The sequence below is a fragment of the Panthera onca genome, chromosome B1 (genome assembly GCF_046562875.1).
Source record: "Panthera onca isolate mPanOnc1 chromosome B1, mPanOnc1 haplotype 2, whole genome shotgun sequence".
Classification (NCBI taxonomy): domain Eukaryota; kingdom Metazoa; phylum Chordata; class Mammalia; order Carnivora; family Felidae; genus Panthera; species Panthera onca.
In genome coordinates this window covers 41,279,618-41,301,835 of record NC_138342.1, presented here as the reverse complement: position 1 = coordinate 41,301,835, position 22,218 = coordinate 41,279,618, and the positions used below count along the sequence as shown (strand labels likewise).

General features: G+C 45.5%; 1 protein-coding gene across 7 annotated transcripts in view; it reads right to left on the bottom strand.

Moving 5' to 3' along the window:
- DCUN1D4 (defective in cullin neddylation 1 domain containing 4) overlaps positions 1-20,447 on the bottom strand; it is an 84,910-nt gene extending 64,463 nt beyond the window's left edge. For 3 of the 7 annotated variants that reach the window (XM_060655055.3, XM_060655057.3, XM_060655058.3), the window contains exons 1-2: positions 20,379-20,447; positions 20,125-20,185 (exon numbers count right to left, since the gene is read on the bottom strand). In XM_060655055.3, the coding sequence (XP_060511038.1) occupies positions 20,125-20,185; positions 20,379-20,384 (67 nt within the window). In that variant the 5' untranslated portion in view covers positions 20,385-20,447. Of the gene's footprint in view, positions 1-9,205; positions 9,225-9,867; positions 9,984-10,018; positions 10,033-10,332; positions 10,490-20,124; positions 20,186-20,378 lie in introns of those variants that run through there. The other 4 variants (XM_060655056.3, XM_060655064.3, XM_060655060.3 and 1 more) reach the window with 4 other exon arrangements.
- Between the last annotated feature and the right edge of the window lie 1,771 nt (positions 20,448-22,218).

Below are 22,218 nucleotides of genomic sequence, written 5' to 3'. Positions count from 1 at the left end.
AAAAACACGTAACTAGCTCTACTGAAAGGTAAGTTTTAGGTTTTCTCGCTTTTCTGCAATGTTGTTAGGTATGTCCTAGATTTAAAAATAATATAAAGAGTATGTTTTAGGGGTTCCTGGGTGGCTCAGTCGGTTAAGTGGCTGACTTCGGCTCAGGTCATGATCTCATGGCTCGTGGGTTCAAGCCCTGTACCGGGCTCTGTGCTGACAGCTCAGAACCTGGAGCCTACTTTGGATTCTGTGTCTCTCACTCTCTCTCTCTCTGCACCTCCCCTGCTCGCACTCTTGTCTCTCTCAAAAATAAACAAACATTAAAAAAAAATACATATTTTTAAAAAGCATGTTTTAGAAGTAGTTAATACATGTTTATTTAAAATAGACACCCGGGTGGCTGGAGCACATAGGTGGCTCAGTCAATTAAGCATCTGACTCTTGATTTTGACTCAGGTCACGATCCCACAGTTCGTGAGACTGAGCGCCATGTCGGGCGCTGTGCTGACTGTGCAGAGCCTGCTTCGGATTCTCTCTCTGCCTCTCCCGTGCTATCAAAAATAAATAAATAAAAACTTAAAAAATGTAAAAAAAAAAAAGTAAAATAAGATCTAAGGAGACGAAATAAACACGACTATTCCGTGAGTTAAGGTATGCAATACTTTGCCACAATCAGTCCCCCAGTTAGAATCAGTTTTTAAATGCCAACTGTCACTGAGAGAAGATGGCAGCAAGGAGGAGAGAGGAGTGGCAAAGTAGGAATTCATCCTCCATGCTGATGCTGTTGGGGCCCACTCCAAGAACAAAAGAGCCAGAAGCAAAATGGAGACGATGAGGTCGCTGGCTCTGCCGTCACCATCCACAGGCCAGAGACAAAATCGGGGGTTCCAGGATACCTGCAGGGCTGCCATAAGGACTAAACCAAAGGCACAAACAGAACGTTGAGTATTATTTCATCGGCAGCGGTGGGGCATCTAGCCCTGCGGTCAGAATGCCTGAGTTAGAATCTCAATTCGCCACTTACTTACAAGCTGTGTGACGTTACGAAGACGACTAAACCTTTCTCCGCCTCAGCTTCCTCATTTGTGAAATGGGAATAATGGTACACAGCCTGCTTCTGAGGGCCGTGGTGAGGGCTGAATGCATCAAGACGGGCAAAGCAGCTGGAACAGTCCAAGGATAATCACCAAACCTGTCTCAGCCCCTCTCCATTCCCCCTTGTTCCTCCTCTCTCCCTGTGCCCCACCTTGTCTGACTCGTGCTTCCCTCCTCTCCTCTCCTTCCTACTCATACACTCTCCCTGGTCCCTCTTCGCAGCCCTCCGCCCGTGTGGCTCCTGCCCACCCCTCCACCTTGTCCCCTTCACTCTAGCCTGCCAAACACCCATTCTACTGCCCCAGTTCTCAGTACTGTCACCCCTGCTTGTCCCCACTGCTGGGAAAGCACCCTCCTACCTAATCCTCCCCCCGGGCACACATAGATCTTTTCCTTCACACAGGAAAACTTCAAAAGCAAAACCCAAAGTATAAATACTAACCTTTCCGTGAAGTCTAATTTTAATGACTTCCCATTTGCTCCCAAAGCACCCTGGGCATCCAACTAACTTAGCTGCCATCGTGTCATACTCAAACTGTCCGTTACTTCTCTGCCTCCACCCCTAAACCTGCTGGAAGAAGCTTCTTAGGCACAGGGACCCCCTCATTCTCACAGTCACGTGTGTTACAGCAATGCCTGGCAACAAACAAGAAAGCCTCCAATGTTTGGTGAATGGCTAACTGAAGGAATGCCTCACTTGGTTCTTTTCCTTCTGATAACCTCTCTTCCTCTCAAGGGTCTCCTTTCATAGCCTAATGAGGAAGGCGTCATTACACAGCAGTCATTAGCGACAAAAACAGAAAAGAGCCACACACGTCTCTAAACTGTGTGTTTTATCTCATTTAATCCTTGGGATCGCTCAGACCTTGCCTCCTACTTCTTTCTCTCTGCCCGACCCCCAACCCCACTCGAAGCACAGCAGCCTCTTTGCGATTCCTTCCTCGGTTCTGGGCCTGCTCCCACTCAGAGCCTCGCATTCAACTCCCCTGCTGCCGGGAATGCTCCTCACTCCCATCAGCTCTTAACCCAAAACCTGACCCTGCTATTTAAAACCACAACGTGCTCCATTCCTTTCCCCTCCCTGCTCACACACCTGTGCTCCCCCACCCTCCACCACTTCATTTTTTTCTTTACACAACTTTTCACCATCTGACACACTGCATGATTTATTTACCTGCTCATTATCCCCCTCCCCCACACTAGACTGAGAACTTCACGAAAGATGAAGAACCGGGCCTGGTACATGGTAGATGCTCAATAAACACTGCTAACTGACTGCACAACTCCATATTCTGCAGCAGGGAAGCTTTGTACGTGAGGGCTCTGAAGCTCACCGAGTAGCTAACTTACCCATGGTCACACAGCTAATATGTAGCAGAGCAAGGATCTGAATCCAGGCAATTTGACTCTAGGGCCCACACTTAACTATTATGCTTTCCTGTCTCTCAACCTGAGCCAGATAACAATCCAAGACATCATCACATCCAGGGAGCAAACCCTGGATGTGACCCTCTTTGGGCCACAGAGAACAGCCATCCACTGGAAAAGTTCAAGAGAACAAGTCATTTTACTCTAGACAGTTCCACGTGGTAAAGCATTACCAAATTTATAATTTATACAGTACTGATAGTTTTTCTTTGGATTTAATAGTTCAGTAAAAAAAGGGAGAGAGATTAATACTGTACTGTATAAATACTTTTTATACCGTAACATCCCCATGAACAGCAAAGTGACAAATCATCAACTAACATGGAAGTGGCCTAAGATGACATATATCAAAAGCCAAAAATTGTGGTGCAATGTGGAGGAGAGAAGTACAGACTGCAAGGGGGCACAAGGGAACTTTTGGGGGTAATGAAAATGTTCTATATCTTAATTTTAGTACTGGTTATACCAGTATGGATATTTATCAAAAATCATCAAGCTATATACACTTAAAATAGGCACAATTTTATAGTATGTATATTATACGCAATAAATGACTAAAATGCAATAAAGACATTCACATAGGAATTTTAGGTAAATATTCTACCCAAAAAAACCACAAATATTATTTCCATAGCTAATACTTCCAAATCAGATCCAAAAAAGACACACTAGAAGTTATACATTAGTTCCTGAGCATCAGACTTTGTTTGTTTGTTTGTTTTCAGGGCAAAGAGGCGATTAGGAAAAGACAAGCAGTGAAAAGCTCTGTATACTGAGATCCAGCAGGGTGGCTGATGTGTGGCCCAGAGTCCTGACTGACCACTGGCAAGACAGCACCCACAACAGACGTCATACATGCCTATGTGTCCTTTCTGTCCTTTGAGTAACCTGGGACCAGGAACCTAGGACTCTGAACAGAGTCCAGTCAGGGTGGAAAGGCACATCACTGCTCTTCTCCACAAGGGCCTCTGCCACGAACGGTCCGGTGACAGGTCTGGATGTTGATCTTCAGAATTCTTAGTTTCTCGAGCACCAGAAACCAACTAGCTAATATAACAGGATAACGACTGCTCTTTTAAAGGGCCACTGTATAATTCACAGCATGTCTAGGAAATCCAGAAAACCAAGTTACACAACCAAAACAATGCTTACGGGCACGCGGCAGAGCACACAGACACAGCCAGAACTGGCTGGCCCCTGGGACCAGGGCAGCTGCCCCCACTGCCCATCCCCTCCAAACGGCCTCAGGGCACTCCCCCAGCTTCTTTCCATCCCTTGCCTCCAGCTTCAGATTCCATTCATTCACGATTCAAGTTCTGTGGTGGGTGTGTGTGAGCAGGTCTGCCTACAAAGGTAGGAGTTTCCCAACCAGAGAAAGAGCCAGGGCCCCGAAGACTGACAATGCCCATCACAGACACAAATGGATGGCACACCATCTCTGGGAATACCAGCGATATGGGCCAGCAAGTAGCAAAAGGTTTTAAAAAAAAAAAAAAAAAAAACAAGAAAAAAACCCCTCAAAGATGGAACTAAAAGGAATCATACCCAGAGGTAATGCTATTTGGGGAGGGTGGGGGTCTTTTTCATATCATTTAGTGTTTTAGTATATTAGTTAGTTGCAAAAACTACAAGCCTACCTTCCTAAACTGAAAATAACTCATTAAGAGTGTTTTCTAAATAAAAGAAAAATAATTCAAATCTGGAGTAGTAAATTCTTTGTTTGCTAGAATAATGGACACAAGAGGGGAAAAACAAAACACTTAGGTCTGAAACAGTAATGCAATTATTGCCAAAATACATGATTCTATTTAAAATGCGTTTGGATATCTTTTTCTACTTAAAGCATAGTTTTTAAATGTATATTCTGCTTAAAAGAATAATTCTCAAGAGATACTTCTCCTAACCTGAATCTCAGAATAAGAAAAAAGAACAAGCTCTGAAAAGCTATTAATACGAATGCAAGATGACCAACTATAAAAAGATATCAGAATTAATGTCACATTCTCAGAAAATTCACCTTCAACTAACAAAGTTTATTATCTAAAGAAAGCTTCCAGCAATCTCAATGTATAGTTAACATTACGAAATAAACCCTAAGGACCAGAATCTGGTCACAAAACAAAGAGAGGTAATGCCAGTCTTCTCAAGCCCTGCCTTAGCCTTCTCCACACAGACTTACACACCAGATCTGAAATGGAAACATGCGCTTTCACACATAGACTCCTGGTCCCTTAGTATATCACCAGCATTTTACTTTCCCCTTGAGAACTTCTCTGTGCCACAGGCATTCTTCAATACATCTGCATGTATTTAAAAAGAAATATTATCGGGGCCCCTGGGTGGCTCAGCTGGCTAAGCGACCAACTCTTGATTTCAGCTGAGGTCCTGATCTAATGGGTGGTGGGATCAAGCCCCAGGTGGGGCTGTAGCTGGGCGTGGAGCCTGCTTAGGATTCTCCCTCTCCCTGTACCCCTCCCCTGCTCATGCTTGCATTCTCTAATATATTTATATTTATATAATTGAAATTGGTTTGCTTATGGCTGACTTTGTTAAAAAAGAGAATGAATAAGTGAAAGTTTGTATTCCCTGAAGACAATCTGAAGATAATGAAAGACTCAGAAGCATACTAAATAGGAAGGAGAATTAAAATTTTCTAGATAATTCACTAAGAGTTGACCATTTAAGTGCAATTCAATACATGCTTGAGGACCTAAACAAAGCATCATCTTTGATGACAAAGTGGATACTAAGTCAGATAGTCCCAGATCTCAAGGGGTAATAATCTAATTGGGGAAGGGACAAATAAGTAAACAAGCAGCTACTGTTATAGAAGTTAAAACTGAGAACAGAAGTAAACAGTACTTTGGAGATTCAACACACAGAGAGAGGATGAGTCTGCTAGAGAGGGAACAGGAACCCGGTAAGGAAAAGCTCCCCAGAAGTAGCACTGATGGAAGCAGCAGTTCAGGGAGAAGAAAGTGAGCTTCAACTACAGAAGCTGGTTCAAACCCAGGTTCTGAGGAGTCTGTATTTCATGAAGCAAACGGGAACCCTCGTTTTGTCTAGGGGAATCCTAAGGACAATGATGATTGGACTAGCGATGAGGAAGGCAAAGGGAGAGGAGGCTGAGGCTAGCAAAAGGATTACTGCCCATTCACTACAACGTAAGGAAAGACGGATCAGCCTCAGGGTGATGGCAATAGGTCTGAGAGTTCAGTAGAGCATGGGGAAGGATGAGAAATATCTAAGCTGCCAGCTTGGGTCAGTAAATGAATTGCAGTTCATGAACCAGAGGAATAAAACTAATTAGTCTTGTTTTCCTCTTTGTTTTGACTGCTAGGATGCTCAGAGCCAAAATATGGCCTGTTTCTAACATACAGCAAGCATTTATATGCAGCCTGTAAATCTACAGTTTATTTTCCTTCTCTTGACAGGCTTTTATTTATACTTAGTAAGTCACCTTTGTTTTAAAATGAAGCAGAAAATAAACTGACAGATTAAAAAAAAAAAAAAAAAAAAAAAAAAGACTGAGACCAAGCCAGAAACAGCTGGACAAAGTAGCTGGATCAGGGATATAACCTGTAGGATGCCGACCCAGAGCATTTTCCTCACAGTTCTTACACCCTAGCACAGGCCACATCTCACAAAAGCAGCTGAAAAATGCCAGACTTTCACTTTCTCAACCTTCCTTACAAGTAGCAGTGCCATAGGATCAGTTCTATTCAGTGAAACTGAAATGGGGGGGGGGGGGGAGGGGTTGGGAGTCTCCAAGGTGACCTTCTAGAAGACTCCTCTCTGCTAAGAGGGAGTTGTAAGAAAATATATTCCTTTCTTCCCTGTCTTACACAGGCATGATGTCTGGGGCCCCAGCAACCACATTGCCAACAAGAGGCAACCAGCCTGAGGCTTTCCAGAAGTCAAAATATTAAGAAGAGAGGAAGAAAGGGATGCAAAGAACCTAGAGTCTTCAAAGGTATCATTCAGACACTGCACCAGAATCATCTATTCTCTACATTTCTTGCTACTGGGCAATAATAAGTTCTATTATTTATGCCATTTTTAGTTGTGTATTGTTACTTGCCAATAATGGATACAACAGAGGTCAAATCATGAGGTCGGTTTCTGACAGGTTGATTTTTTATTCTGCTGATTTAACAAGATCCTTATTCTTGAGATGACAAAATACCAAACGTATTATTAGCCAGGAAGAAAGCAATAAACTATAAGAGCTGCTGGGAGCAGCTAAAGATAAAAACAGAAAGGGATATAATGATAAATAACATCTGGAAAAATGTGATCAAGTACAGGCAGGGGCACTTCTTGGAGGAACAGAGGAAGGAAAGAGTAAATGTACAGAAGTTCTCTATGATGAAGAAAATGAGGGAGACTTTGCTGGCAGTGCTATAGACAAGATAACCTAAAAACCTTCCCAATATAAAACTGTGCAAAAATACTGGGCCAAGGGTAAGAAACATCTGTTTAAATGCATAGATAAGTTCACATGAAAATAAAGGACCTCCATTGGGGCACGTGGGTGGCTCAGTCGGTTAAGCATCCCACTTTGGCTCAGGTCATGATCTCGAAGTTCACTTGCTCCAGCCCCACATTGGACTCTGTGCTGACGGCTGAGAGCCTGGAACCTGCTTCGATTCCCTGTCTCCCTCTCTCTCTCTGCCCCTCCCCCTCTCATACTCTGTGTCTCTTTCTGTCAAAAATAAATAAAACATTTTAAAAAATTAAAAGAAAAGAAAGGACCTCCCCAAAGGCCAAAAATTAAAGAGGAACCTAAAATCCACAGCATAAAATATAAGCTGATCAGGTTTAGAAACCTAGGGTTTGAGGGGCTGGAGAAGAGGGGGACTGTGTGTGTGTAAAGGGCAACTGCCCTTTGGGATATAATAGAGATAAAAAGGGAAAAATTACTAAGCTAATACTTCTTTTAAAACACCACCTTGAAGACAATTATAACTCTTGTTTTCATCTTCATACACTTTACCCTTTATATGAGAACAAATTCCAATATTAAGTGCATATTTTAAAAAACATGTCCACATTACATAGTTACACATCACAAAAGGCTTCCTGAATATTTCATCACAAGATTAAGCAAAACGTAAGATAAACAGAAATCTTTTCCTGAAAAAATTACACATTGCCCAATTTTTCAGCCATCATTTAACCATTAATCACTTAATCAAGTATGCAAGTTCAGTATATTTGTAACCATACTAAAAGGTTTCCAAATTTTAGGACTTTTTGGTAAAATTTTATCATTAGGATCATTATAATATTCTTCTAGTGACTATGCTACCAATAGTTTCACAATACCTTATATATCACATAAAATCAGTCTGTCATCTCTGAGCTAATCTTACGGCCCTCTACATTACAGATTCTGTGATGTACAGATTCAGTATTTAAATGGTAGTGGGAATCCGCAAAAGATGTGGCATTTAGGGCACCTAAAGACTGAGAGGGTGGTCTCTAATATTAAAGAGGCAAAGAGAAAGAATGACAGTAGCAGTTAAAAGCAAACCAAAAAAAAAAAAAAAAAAACCAATATGAAAACTTAAGGCCCTCCACCAAGTTTACCTTCTTCTAGCTTCCTTTGCTCCCCTATTCCCTTGAAAACTGAAAACATCACATATTCCCTTTGTTCGTCTTCATGCAGGCTTTATGAATGGGCACATTTCCACCCTAAATTCCATTAAGCCTCCTCCATCACTCAAGACCATCTTTTTTCAAAAAGTCCTATCTCTGGGCAGTCCAAACAGCCCAAGAAATACAACCACATAATCTATACTACCTTCACAAGGGTTACACTGGTCTCCACTGCATTCCGAGATTTATGTAAAATTAAGCCTTTTAAACTAGTGTTTACATACACTGGATGCCACAATAAACACAGCATCCTAAACTCTGCTTTAAGATCGTGCTGAATTTTGAATGTTTTTCCAAACCTATGAGCTAGATGATAAAAGGCTAAGCATTACCCTACAAATTACAAATAAGGCCACCAAATGCCGGAGGAAGTAATCAACTAGTGAATCAAGAACCCAAGTGCAAAAGGACTGTGTCTGGCTTGGTTTTCCCCCTCCCGCTGACACAGAGAGAAGGTCTAGTGAATCGCTCCAGCCCCAGGGGACAAGAGAAGATTCCCAAGAGCGCGCTCGGGTCCGCTGGGGAAAAAGCACGAGTTAGCAGAGCCGGGAAGCTCCGAAAGGCGCGAAGCATTCTGGGACTCGTTTCCACAGTTACCCACGTGCACCCAACCCAACCGCGGCCCCGCGCGGCGCGGACTACAAGTCCCAGAATTCCGCGCGACCGCCTTTCCCCTTCACACCCGGCCACTAGAGCCAGACCCTAAAGGAAACCCCTAACGCGTCCTCCCCGCAAGCTAGGCAGAGGTCGCGCTCCGCAGGCGCTACGTGGAGCCTGTGGTCCAGCCCCCCCCCGTGCAGGGAAGCGGGTCTCTAGGTACCAGCGTCCACACCTGACGACCAGAAATTAGACAACTGCGTCACAGACTGCCAAACCCACGGACTGCCTGGGACCCCAACACCTCCCCTGCGCAAAACCCCCCACCCGGTCTCCAGGGCCCGACCCCTCCCGCTCCCGCCGCGGAAAACCCGCAGCCCGCGCCCGTGCCCCGCCTCCCAGTCCCGCAGCCGGAGCCCGCGCCAGCGCTGACCTCGCTTCCCGCCGCTCTGGGGGAACCGCGGCCAGCGCCAACCTCAGGGCACCTCCCCGCCCCCTCCACCTCAGCCCCGCCCCCTCCTCTCCCGGCACCCCGAAGCTCAGGGCTCCCCCTTACATGGACCCTATCTTGATCCGGGGGAGGGAACGCCTCCCTGAAAACTGAGTTTGCCACCTTTCCCCTGAGCCCCGCGCAGACCGAATGTGGACTTGACAGTCCTCCCCCTGCCCCTGGCCCCTCCCAACCCCCCTTTCCTCCCAACTAGCTTTACACCCCCACCGCACCTCCCCTACCCCTGCCCCCATCCTGTCACCTCAAACCCTCCCCTCCTTCCTCGCCTCTAACTCCCAATTACCCTCTCTTCCCAACACCTGCTCAATCCTATTACCCCAACGTCTGCCCCCCTCTTAACCACTCCCAATTACCCTACCACCCTCCCTATGCCTCTCCAGCCCGCCGGACTCCCCAACTATCCCATCACACCCCAATCCTTCCCACCACCTCGCTCTCCCGTTACATCAGCCCTCATCTCCGCGCCCGCCCTCCAGCCCCGCTCGACCGCTGCCCCCATTCCCCCACCGCATTGTTCCCCCCCCCACCCCCGCCATCCAGCCTTCTTCCCATTGTCCCCGCCCCCGCGCTCCCCTAGCACTCACCCGCCTTTCTCACGGAGCCGCCCGCACCACTCAGCCCCTAGGAAATCCTCACCCCTGCGCCCCGCTCGCTCGCTCCCTCCCTCTCTCCCCGCGCCGGTGCCACCCCCGGCCCTGCCCGCTAGCGCCCGCCGCCGCCTCCACCTCCATTCACCCCAGGCACTCCGGTCCCAGCCCTTCATCGCACGTCCCGCCCCCCCTGCCCCCAACACTGAAAAGGAGCCAGTCCCCACCCCCCTCACCTCCGCCCTCCCCCATCAGGCCGGCCCCTTCCCCCCCACGCCCGCCCCCGCCCCGCGCCGCCCGCAGCGTCACCGCCCGCCCCGGCCCCGGGAGGGGAAGGGGTGGCTCCCGGGCAGGGACTCCCGGCGCGTTTCGGGACAGGAGGCGCGGGGCGGGGACTGCGGGAGCGGAGTGGAGAGTGCTAGCAACCGCCCGGCCCCGGCCAGCTCGCTCTCTGTTACTCACTGACAGCGGCGGCATCCGAGTGCATTTTCGGGCAGCTCACACCCCACTCGCCGCCCAGGCTCCCGCGCTCGCCTCGCGGTCCCCCCACCGGCTCGCCGCACCTCGGCTTGGAGCTGAGGACCAGCCGCCAGCACTCCCGGCCTGCCCACCTCGCCTCCAACCATTGGCTGAACCTCGGTCGAAGGACCGCCCCTCCGCGTCTCTCATTTGACAAAAGGAGTAAGGAGGGCGCCGGTCTGGGGCTGGCAAAGAGGCCCCGCCCCTTGAGGTCCAATGCGATTGGTCCCGGCGCCTCGTCCCCGTAACGCCCCTGGCGGAGGCCACGCTCTGGAGCAGCAGGTTGGGCCCGGCTGCTGTCACTCATCCCCGGGGGTCCGAAAGCGCGTGTAGGGGCGAGGCTGGCGAATTGGTCCACCTTGACCCTGAAGCCCCGCCCCGTCACGGGCGGGATTGGTGGAGCTGCAGACCAACCGAGAAAGAAGGGTCGGCTTCTGAAACAAAGCACGCGTGGTGTTGCGTGAAGAGCGGTAAAGGGAAAGCACAGTTGGGGGCATCTTGTGTCCCGCTACAAGGAGTAGGGGAGTTGGCCCCAAACTTGCGTCACCCGCTTGTCTCGCACGCCTCGGAGCGGTCCTCGACAGAAGCCCAGTCCGCTCCGAACTTGGACTGGGACTTCTCTTGTTAGCTGTTTCCTACTGCTGGAAACTGGATAAAGAATCATCGCGTTCTCGTTTCCAGCAAACCCTCTAAGGAACAAACTCCTACTTCTTGTACAACAATTACAACAATCCATCCTCTTCCCGGTTTTGAATTGCACTTCTTTTCCAGAATCAACACACTTCTCCCTTGGTCACAAATGGGCTGTTCTAAAGGCGAATGCTAACAGGCATTGTCCGTCGTCATACACACATCTGAATACGCACCCCCCCCCACCCCCCACAGCACGCAGGAAATCAGGGCCACGATCTCAGCTTCAGGCTCAGTCTGGCACGTTGGCAAGTCCAGAGGATAGGTTCTGAGTCCTCGAAGGACAACTGGCTGAATTGAGAGACTGTCATTCATTGACGCTGAGAGGGCCTCATTTGGCTGTTAGTTGGCAGAGGAAGGTGTTAATTTAAGTGAATTCCTAGGACCACTGAGTTTCCTAAGACAAGAACTCGCACCATTCTTATGAGTTCCAACCATTTTTTTCAATGCTTTTCAACCAAGTCGTCACACTTAACCATAATGTAGCAGAATAATTTGAGATACTTAGGTAGGACAGCCCTCTCCTACCCCAATCACGGGCACATCCACCGCTTACCTGTATCCCAAGGCTCTGCCCCAGCCTACAGCCAGGGCATTACACACACACACACACACACACACACACACACACACACCCACCGCCTCCAAGAATATTACAAACAACTGGTAACAAAACATTAGCCGTTTAAGTTTTAGATTTCTATAGCCAAGGCTTTTGAGTTTCAGAGTTCCGAAATTTAGGTTTCAAATCAGTGGATAAATGTTACACCAAAAACAAGATATTTTGAAAGAACAGGATCAAACCAGTTCATCTGTCCACACCACTCCTGTTGTAGTATACTCTATCCCTATAAATCCCTAATGTCTCCCGAGTAAATTACAGCCTTATAATTTTGTACCTATCATTAACACATTTATGAATCACTTCACCTAATTATAGAATCTCAGAATTGACCTGAATTTATCCGCTTCAGTTTTCTTCTCAAGAATCTCCTCTATATTGGTGACTTTTAACCTAACAGGTCTGTCAGCTGGGCCTCACAGAGATGGGTAAGTACCTCCGGACTCTGAAATAGGCCATTCCTTGTTGGGCAGATCTAATTCTAAGAAAAGTCCCTTCTTACTCTGAACTAAGAGCTGTGCTTGCAATCCTTATCACATTTATGTGTTCAACCTACTCTATATCTAGGAAATAGTAAATTATATATAGTTTACACAAATTCATAATATTTTGTATATATATTTGTATGTTTTTTATTGATCATGGTAATTTAAGGGCTGAGACACAGTTATTTTGCAAAGAAAGGAGTTTGCTTCTTGACACCACCAAATTAAAATAAACCCACAACTAATTTGTTCTAGGGAGCCATTTACTGTATTGATTTTTTTGCACCAAACTTTATAATGTATATAATGGCTAAGCTACATGAGGGATCTGCCCACTGCTTTGCCCCCAGCACCCAGCACTTCACTGGCTCAGGGTGTCCACAAAAATATATAGGATGTTCAGCCTTTGTTACTTCTCAGCATCACTTTCAGTCAGGCCTGTATGGTTATTTTCAAATGAAAAACAGACTTAGTAATTAGTACACATCTTTCTGGTAGGTCAGCTACAGCCTGACGATTGAGGGGCTAAGTTCATTCTTAGTTTGCTAAGACTTACTGCCCACATGTTGAATGAATAGTAAAACAGGTATAACTAAATGATTACATAATATTCTGTAAATATCACCCCATCATTTTAATAATCCACAAGACTAGAAACCTTTGAGGGCAGGAAACTTGTTATATATATCTTATGTCCCCAGCACCTAGTATAGTGCTTTCAAATAGTAGGCACCAGTTAGTCGTTCCTTAAAGTGAACGGAATGTTGACTGTAATGTGAAATTTTAGATCTAGGAGAAGCCTTGGGAAAACCCAACTTCCTCATTTTAAGAATATGAGACTTGAGGTCCCAAGAAGTTAAATGTCTAATCTAAATCACTCAGCTAGTTAATAACAAAGCAGTAACTAAACTCAGGTTTCTCACCTCCCAGACCAGGTCTTTCCCCCCGTACCACACTGTCCCATACCATACCTTCAAACTCCAAGGATGGGTAAGCTACTCTTCCTTCCCATTTGAATGTTATTATAAAAACCTGATACAAGTTCTATACTTCATAGCTGGAATACTGCCTTCTTTTTTATGAAACGCAATAAGAATTTTTTTTCAATATGTAATATAACATGTAACGTTTTTCTCTCTGGTGCCATTTCCAAATTACTTGATCCTTATGGGGATGCTTACAGAGATAATAATGTTACACTTCTGTGCATTTATATTCAAATCCTTGGAGGGAAAATTAATAAGTATCTTGGGAGTGTGATGGTAGAGTAAAACTTTCCCCCAAATTCCACACATCCCACAATAGCAGGCTTTTCTGCATGTGTCAGGGATGGGGATACAGAGTGGAGAATGGCAGAGTCCTACGACTGAAATAAAGTTGGGCCTGCTTAGATAAGTAGATAAATGTGCCCCTGGTAAAATTTGAAGAGAATGGAAAAGAACACATGTCAAGGAGGAATCAATTCAGCCTCAGATTGCAGTGCGAGAGTGTGTAGAACTCCACTCTTATCAAAAGTCAGGCTACCTGGGTTTACATGGAAACGAAAACAAAACAAAGTAATATATCTGTAGAGGTCAGGATAATTCATTTCTCCAGACTCATAACCAACTGACAGTTTGCTAATCCAAATGATGACAACTTTTTTTTTAGTTCCTTCCCATGTGATCGTGCTTTGCTTGTTAAAGTATTCCACCTAACCTTGCAACACTCCAGTAGAGTACTAATATTATCCCTAATTTGCAGATAAGTTAACGGAGGCTTAGACAGCTTCAGTAACTTGCCATCTAGCTAATAAGGAATAGTGTCCCTAAGTGGTGAAACTCCCTGCGTTATAATGTTCCCCCTCTTTTTAATCAGGTTAATATATGCCCTGCATACCTAAGAGACTTATTTATAAGGATATAATGATATGGATATGAATGTGCTTTTCAAAGATAGTGAAACCTGGCCTTATTCTTGAGTTGAATATCTAGACTCAGGTTGCCTTTGTAGATATATATTATGAAAAATAGGAGTCAGAAAGATTAGTTCCAGGTTACTCTATCCTTCTTACCTGTTTTATCCTTTGACCTGATTTCAATAGCAACTATCAACTTCATGGTATTTTTTTAATGAGATTATTTATCTAGAGTATCTAATGAGGGTCTGCTGAATGTAATAAATTCACTACTCTGATATACCAGTGGGAAGGGACAGCCTCTTCGGCCTACTGGACTTAACCTTTTAACCATTGAGGCCTGTGTTACTGGGAAACAGTTTCGGCTCTTAAGCTTTTAATTTCATAGGAATGTCACTGTAACTTATGCTTCTTTTCACTTATATTCATAGAACAGTTTTGCAATAGCCACTTGCAGATGCTACTAGGGTAATAAAAGTGTAGGTTTCATTTTTCAATACCTGTATATAGTCATGTCCCAATTATTAGGCTAATGGAAAAGGCTCAGAAGTAGACATTTTCCTCCATTGTCACCAACAGGGACAGTCTCTCCTCAAAACTGATGATGATTGGGGCGGCTGAGTGGTTCAGTTGGTTAAGCGTCCGACTTTGGCTCAGGTCATGATCTCACGGTTCGTGAGTTTGAGCCCGTGTCGGGCTCCGTGCTGACAGCTCAGAGCCTGGAGCCTGGAGCCTGATTCGGATTCTGTGCCTCCCTCTCTCTCTGCCCCTCCCCTACTCACACTCTGCCTCTCTCTGTCTCTCAAAAATGAATAAACGTGGGGAAAAATTTTAAAAAAAAACTGGTGATGATTGACAAGCTGAAAAGATGGCATCATTTGCCATATATCTTGTTTAACACACTTTTTCTTTCATCAGCTTCCTTTTCCCCTGCCCCTATTATGCTAGAGGTTAGAACACTGACAGTGAAACACAAGCAAGTGACCTCTATAATCATCACAGGTTACTTCGTAGAATTGATAACCTGTCATGTGGGTTTATAATGCACATTAACGGGACTTCCATATTTTTCATCAGCCTCTATTGGGTCAGTAATGTAACTCCCAAAGTGAAAAAAAGAGACCTTAAGAGATGGAACTTTTTCGAACCAACTCTGCACTGGGCATTTTTAGACATGGCAGAACTTTTGACATTTTTTTCTGAAGCAAGACATAGGCTTAATCCAGATGGCCTGGATTAAAAACCCATCGGCTCCGCCACTTGAGAAGACAAATTATTTTGGGGCACCTGGGTGGCTCAGTCAGTTAAGTGTCAGACTTCAGCTCAGGTCATGAGCTCATGGTTTGTGGGTTCGAGCCCCGTGTCAGGCTCTGTGCTTACAGCTCAAAGCCTGGAGCCTGCTTCGGAATCCGTGTTTCCCTCTCTACCGCTCCCTGCCCCGTGCTCTCTCTCTCTGTCTCTCAGAAACAAATAAGCATTTAAAAAAAATTTTTTTTTTAAAGAAGACAAATTATTTCACCTCTCTCTGTGTCTTAGTTTCCTCATCTGCAAAAGAGTGAGAATAACATGAACCACCTCATAGTTATGTTGTGAGAAATAAGCAAATGAATAAGTACAAGGAAAGCATATGAAAGTACCTGGCTCAATACCTGTTAGTTGCAGTACTCATCATACTCTTGAATAAACCCTTCCCCTTCACATCCACCTTGTCATCCCAGATCCTTCTTTTCCTCTAAGCTGTCTCTAACTCCACAGTCACTATGTTTCATTAAGTTGGCTTCCTTTCTCCTTTCTAGAGTTTACAGTGAACACTGAGTTGGGATACAAAAGCCTCCTTCTTCACCAAGACATGTCACCAGTGTGAAATTAACCTAGTTTGAAACTGACATGTGAGACTTTACACAATAAAGAAGAAAATGGGGACCCCATATCAATGCTGCGTCATTCAAACTTTTTGAAAACTAGCTTAATGAAAATTGATTGATACTGGAAGTTCAGATGTACATAGGAAATTTCTAAACAATTAAACAAATTGTAGCAAATTACAGGGGATTCTACATAAATAGAAGCATATATTGTGTTCCCATAGTGAATCATTTCTCTTCCTTGTCCTTTGAAGTAATATTACCCTTCTCTGAGTGCCACAGTTACTGGCATAAAAGACTTTGAATCTGCTATACCAGAGGCAAAATGTCTTTAAATATTACCCTTGAGCCAGCCTGGAATAAGATGCAGACCCTACCGCTTTAACCCTTGAACAGGAATTAAACTTGTCTGGGCCTCAATTCCTCCGTCTATAAAAATGGGAGTAATATCTTCCAGAGATAAATATGATAAAATATGTGAAAGCATTTATAAAAGTAGGAAAGGGAAGCAGAAATAAATGCATGAGCACCAATTATGTGATGCATCCACATTTTTCTTTGTGAACCTCATGCAGTCTTGTGAGGTACAGTTGGTTGGCTAATTTTTATGCTTGGGGCTATTTCAAGCAAAAATGAGTCTGTGTTTTTAAGTTATCTAGAAAATCCTGGTTTCCTTCTTTATGGAGCTGCCATTTTAGGGATCTCTCAGAAAAGCTAAGAATTTTCCAATTCTGATGAGATTTGACATCAGTATTTCAATTTCATTTTTTTTTTTTTTTTTGCCTCTCCTGGATATAGAGAAAAAATTTCATTTATTTTTAAAACTATTTCCAATTTCCACGATTTCTTGACACATGACTACATGACTATTAGGGTAGCATTAATAAGCTTTTTTTTTTTCTTTGCTAATCTTTTTCTCCAGCCCAACTATACAATGCTTCAACTGGCACTTTTTTTTTTTTAATTTTACCCAGGGCCTTTTATTTTACAGAAATCACACCTGCCTAGGGACTTAACAGAGTATTTGAACAAAAATGTATTCATTACCACATGTTCTTTTCTGAATTGGGTATTTTCACCTTATTCGCACAGAGCTAATCAAGTCCTAATGATGTTGCCTTAAATTAGATCTCAGAAGGTATAATTTTCCAGTGGAATCTAAACAATGCATGACGTTTATAGTGACTTTCATGAATATAGCATTGCTTCAGTTACTCCAGCTAGCAGGGTTTGGGCAGAAAGAATAACCATTTTACTTGTACAATGGCTTCTGTGCTGTCAGGCTCTTCGTTTCTCCTCGCCTTTTCTAGCCTGCTTCCATGAATACAATGTCTTTTTAACATCCCTCTCAGGGCAGTACAGGAGGCCCCATCCATCTCCAGACGTCGGTGGCTGCCGAGCATCTCATTATGGCAAAGTGGAGCATTCTGGGAGAGTGGATGGAGCCGGCAGGCAGCAGTAGGAAGTGGGGGAGGGAAGAGGAAGACAGGAGCTGAGGAAAATATATGCTCACTTCCTTGGTGATAACATGTTATGGAAGTAAGAACTTCCTGTTCTAGAAAGGAAGAGGATGTAGGGTGTCAAAACACCTGTGACTAAGCAGATTCCAGCTCCTATAACCCGGTTACATCTTCCTCAGCTACTGCAAGTCTCCTGACACTCATACCCGAACCCCCCAAGAAGAACCCCCCGACAACAGAAGCCATGTTGTGGGAAGAAAGCAATGAATCCAAGTATTTAAGAAAAATATCTGTGGTTCCAAAATAGAAAAAGAATTTGGAGGCGTGCATGTACACACACACACACACACACACACACACACACACAGGCACACATACACACACGTACAAATCGCTAATTTACCCAATTGAAAAATATTTTCTTCCAACTAACCTGAATGCTTATTACACTTCACTTTGTTACACTGCCTTCGTCCAAGTAGGTTAAAGCAAATGCCCCCAACAGTTTGGGAGTCACAGACCCCTTTAGGAAGCATTGAAAATGATGACTCTGTCAAAGGCCTGAAACCCACCTATGCCCACCCCATCACCCCCCTAAATTAAGAATTCCTAGATTAGACATTCATTTGAGTTTATATTTCCTTTTTAAAACCCAGGCACTTTAGGGATTAGTCAGTGGCTATGAGTAATTTGTTGATGAGAGAGGAGTTCCACACTACCCTCCCGAGTCTGGCTGACCTCTGAGCCTGCACTCAAGTAGGGGGACCTGAACAGTTTCAGGCTGTGGAGTCGTGGGAGAGAAGGGAAGGCTTGGCTTGGGACAGGGGGCAGCATTTTCAAGACGGTATGGAGATATTGGACTATTGGACAAAGAGCAAGAGGAGGTGCCCAAGATTTCTGTTTCTAAATTTTGCTCCCCTCCAGTTCCAAACGAGGTTGCAGTCAAAATTGCTTTTTCTGCAGCCACCCACACTCGGACTTGGGGTCCTCCCCAGTGCACAGGGGACCTTTTGCCTTCCCTCTCATCTAATTGTTTCACCCTCTCATCCATTCCCTGACCCCAGGCCCTGATCAGCCCCACTGCGCCCCGGGTCTCCCAGCTGCCCTGCCCCACCCCCACAGTCTGGTCAATTTACTGGGGAAGTCTGACCTTGAACCCCTGCCACTGCTCCGTTTCATTCTGCATCCCTCCACCTCCCAATCACGTATTCTGGCTTCAAAGCTCTAACACCACCACCGTAGTCTGTTCTAAACCTCCATTCAAATTTATAACTATAGCTTTGGGACACATTTCAGATTCGCAGATGATAGACCGGTGGATATAAATACTGTATTGGCAAACACTTAAGCACCACTCACTTGGCACCAGGCACTGTTCTAGTGTTCCTGTCAACCCATGTAATCCTCTCGACAATCCCAAGAAGTACAAACTTTCGTTAGACTCATTTTACAGGTGAGGCGACTAAGGCACAGATAGGTGAAGGAACTTCCCCAAAGTCATACAGCTAGTAAATGGCTGAACTGGGAGAAATTAAACCCGAACAGACTGGCTCCAGATCCGTATTTTCAATCACTTTGCTATATTGCTTCTTTGCATAGCATTGTACAGATGGCTGTGTGCCCACCCTCTCCACCCCTCCCCCAACACACAGCCCAAAGTCCTCTGTTGCGGACGCTGTACCTATTTTTCCAGCAACAGTAGGCAGTCACACCTAGCATAGCTCTAGGGGGCTGGGGCAAATGTCCTGTGTTCTCACTGCCCATCATCAGTGGCAACATGAAACACGGTTTTCCCAGTTCCAGGGTATGGAAATTTATTCTCTTCCTTGTTTTTGTTTTTTTTTGTTTTTTTTGTTTTCTAATATTTACTTATTTTTGAGAGCGATAGAGAGAGCGAGCCTGGGAGGGGCAGAGAGAGAATCGGGGACACAGAATCCAAATCAGGCTCCAGGCTCTGAGCTGTCAGCACAGAGCCTGACACGGGGCTCGAACTCATGGGCTGTGAGATCATGACCTGAGCCGAAGTCAGACGCTTAACTGACTGAGGCACCCAGGTGTCCTTATTCTCTTCCTTGTTAAACCTATTTGGGGACCTGGTAACAGGACTACATGTTGGGGTCTGTAAGAGTAGGGCCAAAAGTAGCAGAATATTGTTACGGGCAATTCGACTTTAAAGGGTTGCCAGTGCGCGTGGGTCAAAACTGTGCCTCTTGCCCCTGCCTCCCTCTTGACCTTGCTGAGCCTTCTCTCCCTTTTCCGGCTCCCCTTCCAGCAGTCCAGGGCCCCGTTGTGGTGCCTGGTGGCTGGCCCTCCAGGACAGAGAGCGCGCATTTTCAGGATGAGGTCCGCCCTTAGTGAGTAAGGAGAAACCTCTTTGTTCCCTGATAGGAGCAGGATTGAAGAAGCCAGACTTGAGTTTAAACAACATCCTGGAGGGCAGACACAGAGGGGTTGCCTGAAGAAGTGGAAGGAGAATAGGCCGGTCCTGAGAGGTTATTGCACTCTGTGCTCCCCGGAAGGGGGTTAGGGCCCATTCCTCCTGCTGGTTTTTGCATCAGGCAATGGAGACACTTCTTTCTTCCCTGTCTCTGAGTCACTCTGTCACTATTGGAGCCCAAGACACAAGGGCACCGTGTAGACCCCAGGGCGACCAGCCTGCTTTCACACACCCTAGAGGCGCTTGTATTCGGGACCTATTTTGATGATTAAAACTTACCTGTCCAATGTCTCATTCCCTCAGCTCCTTGTGCATGACTGGCTTGCTGTTCTCGGATAAGCTAGTTCAGGGGAAACATAGATGTGTTAAGATAGTACCCCTTGCAAAGATATTTACATTTGAAAAAAAAAAAAAAGACTCCCGACAAACACCAATAACATACTTCCCACAGCCAGCCTCCCACCCCAGGTCTGCCCACGTCTGTCTCTCCTTTACAGCTCCTCCCCAGCCTTTCCCACTCAGCACAGGTTCACCTCCATTAAGCCTTCCTTGACTGAGGCTGCCCACAGTCATGTCTTTTTCCACTTAGTACCTTCAGCACTAGAATGGAACTTGGAAGGAGTGAACGGAACCAGAACAAAAGGGAACAGAACGTTGGACGGGACAATCTCAGAGATGAGCTGGGCACAATCCCTCATCTCACAGGTGAGGAAGCACAGACGCAGAAGTGACTGGTCAGACACTGCCCAAGGCAGGCCAATGGCTGGGTGGGGACACTTGGATGCTTTTCTGCCCGGCCTGCCCCTCTTTTGCTTCTTTTGGGGAACTACTCACCCCACCATTCATCAAACAGAGTTATGATAGCCAATCAGCATGCCTCCCACTCCCAGTGAGCACATGATCTCTTGCTAGCTCATTCATTTATTTATGAAATGACCAACATCAATGGCCTTCCCTGTGCCGGACACTGCTGGGCTCTAGAAATTACACGTTGAGCAAAAACAGACCCAATTGCTGCCCTCATGGAGCTTATGAGATTTCAAAGGAGGCATACCTTAAATAATCATGCAAGCAATGTAAAATTGTGTTTGTTTTTTTTTAGAGAGAGAGAGAGCATGTGCAGTACAGGGAGAGAGAGAATCTTAAGCAGGCTCCATTCTCAGCGTGGAGGCTGATACGGGAGTCCAACTCACAGCCCTGAGATCACAACCTGAGCCAAAATCAAGAGTCGGATGCTTGACCAACTAAGCCACCCAGGCCTTCCTAAAATTGCTATTTTAACAAGTAATAAGGAGAAAGAGTACACAGTTGTTTTTTAAGTTTATTCATTTACAGAAAATGAATGGGAGAAGGACAGAGAGAGAGGGAGGGAGAGAGAATCCCAAGCAGAAGTCAAGTGCTGACAGCATAGAGCCTGATGCAGGGCTGCAACCCATGAACCGTGAGCTGAAATCAAGAGTCCGAAGCTTAACCGACTGAGCCACCCAGGTGCCCCTCAAGAGCTTACAATAGGGGAGCTGGCTCAGCTACTCTGCACAGGTATATAGTTTGTGCACTGCACAATGGGGCACAGCCATGGGGGCAGAGGGCTGGAATACCACTTAAACAGCCTGCTCACCAACCCATGGGGCTTGGTGTGAAGCTGTGTTTGCTCAGAGGAAAGGGTACTTTGTTCTTGACACACTGGGCACTGTCCACCCAAAAGGGTCATCATTTTCTAGTTTGTCCCAGAGGCTCAAAGAGACCAGCCAGGACTCTGGGTGTGATTCAGTAAGAGAAATGAGTGGAAAGAGGACAGGTTGCCCCGAGGAGGCAACTGGAGACACATGAATGATGGGTAGTAAATAAACTAAGCGGAAACGAAGAGCTTTCCAGACACAGGGAACAGCCCTTGCAGTGACTTCGTCATGATGGCTATCTAGTTCCTAGTTCTAGTCACTTCTGAGTCTTAGCTGATGCCTCGCCTTTCCAGGGCCTTGCTCTCATAACATCACATTTTCTATTTACAGTTCAAATTTAGTTTCTGTCACGTGCAACTGGAGAGCCCCAGCTCATAGAGCAAAGCTGCTCCAGCTCTCCCTCCTCCCAAGACTGTTGGGCCTCCTCCCTCGGCCACGCCCCCATCCCTCCATGTCAGAAACCTCTACTCTCTAAGACTGCCTCATCTTCAGAGCAGGAACTCTGTCTTTGATGATCTAGTATTGTCTCCAGCATGTAATGGAAACTCAGTATAATATCAAGACTTGATTCACTCTTAATGGTGGTCATTCTGTCCACTGTGACTGGATGAAGTGAGTATTAGAGTACAGAGTAGCTTTTCTGTGTGTCTCTCGTTGCCACCAGTTCGCCTGTGATTTCTACTGGGCCTAAGTG